At 44.7% G+C, this 7309-nt stretch overlaps 1 protein-coding gene across 3 annotated transcripts in view; it reads right to left on the reverse strand.

Annotated features, from left to right (window-relative positions):
- The window catches only part of TPM3 (tropomyosin 3), a 35650-nt gene extending 28341 nt beyond the window's left edge, over positions 1-7309 (reverse strand). For all 3 annotated transcript variants that reach the window (XM_021713634.1, XM_008060525.2, XM_008060524.2), the window contains exons 1-2: positions 7006-7309; positions 6286-6411 (exon numbers count right to left, since the gene is read on the reverse strand). In XM_021713634.1, the coding sequence (XP_021569309.1) occupies positions 6286-6411; positions 7006-7122 (243 nt within the window). In that variant the 5' untranslated portion in view covers positions 7123-7309. The remainder of the gene's footprint in view (positions 1-6285; positions 6412-7005) is intronic.

The following is a 7309-nucleotide window of genomic DNA, read 5'->3' on the forward strand; positions in this document are numbered from 1 at the left end:
AGCCCAGCAGGTCAAGGCTGTGGTGGCCGTGAGCATGCCACTGCAATCCAGCCTGGGCGACAGAGTGAGACTACAACTCCAAAAGAAAAGAAGAAAAGCCTAAAGACTTTCTAGGCCTCATCTTCAAAAGAGCCCCACTGATCGTCCTTTCAAAGTCTGCTCAGGTAGGTTCTTTGACATCTCCTGGTAGTCAATGAAGTGAACTCTCAGGGTGGAAGAGGTGGGCAAGCTGGTAATATCCTCATTCTGTTTGGCATCAGTTATGAACTTTGTATTATTATTTCTACTATTATTATTGACAGGTTTGTCACCTAGGCGAGAGAGTACAATTGCAGGATCTCAGTTCACAGCAGCCTCAGACTCCTGGCCTCAAGCATTCCTCCCATTTCAGCCTCCTGAGTAGCTGGGACTGCAGTCACGCGTCACCACACCTGGCTAATTTTTATTTTTTGTAGACACGTGGTCTCACTATGTTGTTACCCAGGCTGATCTGGAGCTCCTGAGTTCAAGCCATCCTCCCACATCTGCCTTTCAGTGTGCTGGGATTACTGGCTTGATCCACTGCGCCTAGCTTTAAGTGTTCTTTTTAGAATTCTGGTCTCTAAGAGTCAATATGCAATATGAAATTAGCCAACCTGCCATCCCCTCCATCCAAAGATGTTGTTGCACAAACCTTGAAATGATTCAGGACTTGGTAATGTAATCATTGCTTACAAGTTCCTGGTGTAGATGAGGAAGATAGCTCATCCCCCCATATTATTGGGAAGCAATTCCCCCATTGCAGACCACTGTTACCAGATCCTTTGCACAACAGCCATATATTAGTGCCTGTATAAATGTACTGTGTCCATTATGTGCTATAACTTTCACCAATTTCACTGCCACTCTGCTTCTAAGGAATGATGTATGATTTAGAAACTCCCCTTATGGCATGCCATGCTGGATTTCTGGAAGCACAATAGTAGAGACTTGAGAAAGTTATCTTTTATCTTTTTTTTTTTTTCGAGTTGGAGTCTCACTCTGTCACCCAGACTGGAGTGCAGTGGCTGCTCTCGGCCACCGCAGCCTCCATCTGCTGGGCTCTGGTGATCCTTCTGCCTCAACCTTCCAAGAAGCTGGAACCACAGGCACGCCAGTGGTCTCGCCAAGTTGCCCAGGTGGGTCTCGAACCCACGGGCTCAGGCAATCCACTCACCTCAGCCTCCCAAAACTCGGGATTACAGGCTGAGCCACCAAGCCCGGCTTCTTTTATCTTATTTCTTTGTATTCCTGCCACTTTCTCAGTAAATAATAATGAAAAATCTCTCCTCTGGTGCAGCTCTCTTTTCCTAGAAAATTAGGATGTGGAACAAGACTTAGAATGAAGACTCCTAATCTCCGAAAGGAATAGTAGGCCAGAAAGTTACTGTCCTCAATGTCTAGTTCTGAGGAAGCTCCCTCCAGAGGCTCTGTCTTGTTATCTCTTTTTGGAAATACTGAGCAATGAAGCTATTCAGAAGAAACAACTCGGACAGACAATAACTTGCCCAGTAGAGTAACCTGTACACTTTTTCTCCCAGGAATTGGGAAGGAAGAACAAGGTTCTGACTCTTAATAAACTCTACCCCGATGGCCAAAGAATTTTTCTAGTTTGCTTTGGAAAAGTCTCATCAGGACTATGGAAGAAGTGAGAGTTTGTCATCTGGGTGCTCATCAGCAGGGGGCACTATTGCATCTCCCTGTGCCCTAATAAAGAAGCAGGAGAGCTCATCCTAGACAAACTAACAGGGTGTTGAGAGCACCAGCGCATTCCTGAGGCTGGTAAATTTGAACAGATAATCTCCTCTTGATCCAGGGAAACAGATAGGCCAACTCCTGATGGCCTTAAGAAGCATAAGGGATAGGCAGCAAGGGGCTCAGCGCTATTGTTTTCTGGTGACCAGCAATACAACAATATATCAACAGGTGTATATGTTCATCCTTATCCCATCCCTCCCACCACCTAGCCCTGAAAAAAGGTGTTGTGACTCTATGTCCTAACCACTGGACTCCTCTTTCACCTTGTTTCTCCTTAAACAACATCTCATTTTATCTCATATTAAAACAATCTTAGATATGGTTGAACAACACTGTGAATATACTTACCACTACTGAACTGTATACTTTAAGATGGTAAATTTTATGTATGTCTGTTTTACCACAACCCCCCGCCCCCAAAAATTTAGACAAACTCAGGAAGAAACATAACAAGGTTTGAAATGGTCTTGCCACATCCTTGCCCTTTCTTTGTTCAAGCAGTCCTAGCAAATTCGACACTTTCAAGCAAGCCTTCTCAGATAACCAGAATTGCCTATATAAACATACAGTTATTGACTCCCTTCTCCCTCTCTTCCTCTTATATCTACACACTGTGTACTTATTAATCTCAAGGACCGAAGCCGAGCCCTTAACTTCCTTTGTATTGGATAGAGTACGCTCCCTCCAAAGATACATATATTATGCTGTTGATGACTCTGACCCTTGCTTTGTATTTTAAACCTTGTTGTGCCTTCTTATTCAGTGTGTCTTCCTCACTTTCTTTCTTTGCCTCTTTGAGGTAGAGGTCAGCAAACTTTTAGGGTCTCTGTGGTCACTACTCAGTTGTAGAAAGAAAGCCAGTACACACTCTGTAAATGAATGAGCATGACTGTGTTCTAATAAAACTTTTTTTTTTTGAGTTGGAGTCTCACTCTGTCGCCCAGACTGGAGTGCAGTGACCGCTCCCAGGCACCGCAGCCTCGCCTGCTGGGCTCTGGCGATCCTCCCACGCTGGAACTACAGGCATGTGCTACCATGCCCGGCTAATTTTTGATATGTTGTAGAGATGAGGTCTCGCCAAGTTGCCCAGGTGGGTCTCGAACCCACGGGCTTAAGCAATCCACTCACCTCAGCCTCCCAAAGGCGCGAGATTACAGGCTGAGCCACTGAGCCTGGCTCTAATAAAACTTTATTTACAAAACCAGGCTGTTGCAAGATTTAACCCACGGGTGGTAGTTTGCTGACCCTAGCTTTGAGGAAAGAAACCTTTCTCGGGGGTGGGGGCCGGATTGGCGTAGTGGGATTCTGTCGGGGGGGGGCACACATCATCAACAAGGGTACCTGCATAATGAACATATGTATACTTAACCCTGAATTGTACCCCACATCTTTAAAATAAAAAATTAAAATTAAAAAAAAAAGAAACCTTTCTTCCAGCTTTCATCTTAACCTGGCCTAACAAACTATTGCCTTCTGGGCATAAGCTTCGTCTCCTTTTTCTTGTTCTTTTTTTTGTTTTGTTTTGTCTTTCTTATATTTCTTGTTCTTATACATGTCTTTTGTTCTCATACACATCTCTTATACATACTGACTCACTGGGAAAGGTAACATTGGGGAGAGGGGTTGAATGAGTATTTTTTGCCCACACTTTACTATATATATATATATGTGTATATATATATATTTTTTTGAGTTGGAGCCTCTGTTGTCCAGGCTGGAGTGCAGTGGCACTCTCACAGGCACCGCTGCCTTGACCTGCTGGGCTCCAGCGATCCTTCTGCTTTAGCCTTCCAAGTAGCTGGAATTACAGGTGCACACCACCACACCTGCCTAAGTTTTTTGATTTATTGTAGAGACGAGGTCTCACCACGTTGCCCAGGCTGGTCTCAGGCAGTTCCCTCACCTCTATCTCCTAAGGTGTTGGGATTATAGGCATGAGCCACTGTGCTCGGCAACATATATATATTTTTAAGTTGTAGTCTCACTCTGTTGCCCAGGCTGGAGTAGCACCATCACAGCTTACCACAACCTCCTGGACTCAGGCAATTCTTCCACCTCAGTCTCCTGAGTAGCTGAGACTACAGGTGCATGCCACCACACCTGACTAATTTTTTGATGTTTTGTAGAGATGAAGTCTCACTATACTGCCCAGGCTGGTCTTGAACTCATGGACTCAAGTAATCCTCCCACCTTCCAAAGCATTTTGACCTTCTAAAGTGCTGGGATTACAGGTGTGAGCCACCACACCCAGCCACTTTACATATTTAAATGGTTTTTGGTGTATTCCTGTATAAATATGAGGAAGCTTCTTGTAAATGAACATACTCAGTAGACCATATCAAGGTGGATATCGTGTGTGTAAAACAAAAACAGAGTTCATCCCCAGGAAATCCCTTCATCTTTCTCAAGATATTGATGTATTGTCTAGAGTCTCTATGTCATACTCTCTTTCCCAAGATCTCAAGTTAGACTTGTTTGTTCTTTTTTGCTCCTGGAAACACCTCCTCAAGTCCACATATTAGCTGTTTCAGCCTAAGGACTTTCCCGGAGTTGTTAGTCAGCATCTCACAAAACGGTTATTAACCTGACATTGTACTTTGTTGTGAAAACTTTTATCTTCATGCCCATATGTTAGAACCAGAGAGGTCCATCCAACTATACCTGGAATGTAGGTTAGCAACTTCAGCAGGTCATCAAGCATTTACCCAAAGCCCTAGGGATTGCCTATGTGGTGTTTTAATTTTTTTTTCAGTGTTCCAAGAGGGGAGAATTAATAGTTTTTGGAAACAATGAGTATGATATATATTATCTAGTTTGTGTTTCTAACTTTTGGCAACATATATTTAATCGTCACCCCATTCCTCAGCCACTGAAAGTTGTGGAAAGCTTAAGAGAAGATCAGAAACCAAGGCACAGAGGCCAAACATGAGGATCCAAAAAGCATTTATGAATGGTCCACTCTGTCCTTCCAGCTTTTTTCTAAAATCAAATGTGATTTTAAATAATACATGCTTCTGTTTTCCTATTAACTCAGTTTGCTGAGAATTGACTGAGTTTCTATCAATACTGGGACTTTTTTTGTTGCTGCTTAGATTTTTATGGTATTTTTTTCTTAAAAAACTTCTCTAATCTCTTATTTATCTCTTTGGCAGATATCAAGGTTGATGATGAAGAAAAGAAGGTGATTACAGGATAATATGAAGTGCAAAAATATAATTTATCTTTTTTCTTTTTTTTTGGAGTCAGAGTCTCAATGTCACCCAGGCTGGAGTGCAGTGACACACTCACAGCCACCGCAGCCTTGACCTTCTGGGCTTGGCCGATCCTTCTTCCTTAGCCTTCCAAGTAGCTGGAACTACAGGTGTGCACCATCACAGCCAGCTAATTTTTTGACTTATTGTAGAGACAAGGTCTCACCAAGTTGCCTAGGCTGGTCCCAAACCCCTGGGTTCAGATAATCCTCTTGCCTTTGCCTCCCAAAGTGCTGGGATTACAGGAGTGAGCCACCATGCCCGGGCCTATCTTATTTTCTTGTTTTTTTTGAGTTGAAGTCTCACTCTGTCGCCCAGACTGGAGTGCAGTGGCACACCCCCGGCCACCGCAGCCTCGATCTGCTGGGCTCCAGCGATCCTCCCGCCTCAGTCTTCCAAGTAGCCAGAACAACAGGCGCGCGCTACCACGCCCGGCTAATTTTTTGACATATTGTAGAGATGAGGTCTCGCCAAGTTGCCTGGGTGGGTCTCTAACCCGCGGGCTCAGACAATCCACTCGCCTCAGCCTCCCAAAGTGCTGGGATTACAGACTGAGCCACCGAGCCCAGCCCCTATCTTATTTTCAAATGAGAAAATTCAACCCTAGAAAACCTGAGTAATTTCTTCAAGGTCATGGAGTAAGGTCTGGAGTAAGATTCCTTCTTGGTTTCTATCATAGTCGATCATTCCAGGCACCTTTCTTCTGCTCTATAGCAATGTGTCCTTTGATATCTCCATGGCATAAGGGTAAATGCCCATACTGGCCAAGATAAATAAACCCATATAGGGCCAGGGTCAATGTGACCTCCATTTCCCATTGTGAAAGCTGAGCCAGCTTTGTTGGGCAGTTGAGAGATGAGAGGTTCTCTATTAATACACATATCTACATGCCAAACCTTGGACACAAAAGCTAAGAATGTGGCATGGGGGAGGGGGTGGGATAAGCAATAGCAGTCTGGACTTAGAGTTCCTTTCCTTTGTCCAAGTCCTGAGAAAAATAACTAAATTCCTGGATGGAGGGAGGACAAAAATGAGACATCCACATGTCTTCAAGAAAGAAAATATATGCTATTATGAGAATATACCAGCATGTGGCTGTATCTAAAAATGTATGTGGATACATATGTCTATGTTCTGCAAAGCTACAGATCATAGACATATATGTTCTATGTCAAAATGTGTTTAGAATTTAGTCATATATTAACATAGAGATCTGCGTATGTAGATTAAACCCATGCCGCATCTCTCTAATACTCACATCCGCTGCCTTCTTCTCTGCCAGCTCCAGCTTCTCCTGGGCATCCTTCAAAGCCTCGGAATACTTGTCCAGCTCATCCTCTGTCCCTTTCAGCTTCTTCTGCATGGCTGCCAGCTCATCCTCCAGCTATAGGAGCCCGGAGAGTCACACAAAAAGACGTACATACAAAACAGTGCAGGCTTGGACCCTGGACCCTTGGGCCCCTGAGCCCAGCATCCATGTTACCATCCCCAGAGAGACACACTCTCCCCAGCCACTTCCAACCCACTGTTCAGGAGTTATGCTGCAGCTTAGTTTGTGAACTTGTAACCTCTGACCCTAAGATGACCAAGCCATCCTGGATTTTCATCCAAGACCCTTGAGTGGTAAATCTCTAAGGGAGTTGATGCCTGTGATGCTATTTGAGAGAAGAGAGATGCTGCTGAACGCTTACCTTTTCCTCTAGAAGTCAGGGGTTCTTCCAAAACATGGTTCGCTTCGACTTAAGTTCAGCAGACACACTGTGGCTCAGAAAAGGCCACTGACTTTTCCAAGGTCACAAAGGCAGTCTGAGGCAGATACCCTACATACCCTCTGCCCTTCAAAGGAGGCTGGAGAGTCCCTCCCACCCAAAGAGTGGGAGTCCCCAGTGGACACTGCCTTTCCCATGAAAACTCTCTCTCTTATAGTCTTGTTTCCCAGCGGGTAAGAGGGTAAGAGGGACCAATGCTAGTGCCTTACCTGTTTACTCCTTTCTTCTGCCTGCTTCTGCTCAGCTTCAGCCTGCTCTGCCCGATCCAGAGCATTCTCCTTGTCTAACTTCAGCATCTGCATCTTTTTCTTGATGGCCTCCATCATGAATAGTGGCTGTTGGTAGGCTGTGAACACTGGAGAACTGGATAGAGGGCAGGAGAGGAGGGGCTACTGCCTGAATGATTAGGAGCTCCCCAGACTTGAGCCTTTATCTCTGCTCACAGCTCCACCTCTTACTCCTAATATGGTCTTTCCAGCTCCCTCCACCCCATCATTGTTCTTCTGGGGGAAC

The sequence above is a fragment of the Carlito syrichta genome, unplaced genomic scaffold (assembly GCF_000164805.1).
Source record: "Carlito syrichta isolate Samal-C Ts95f unplaced genomic scaffold, Tarsius_syrichta-2.0.1 Scaffold304639, whole genome shotgun sequence".
Classification (NCBI taxonomy): domain Eukaryota; kingdom Metazoa; phylum Chordata; class Mammalia; order Primates; family Tarsiidae; genus Carlito; species Carlito syrichta.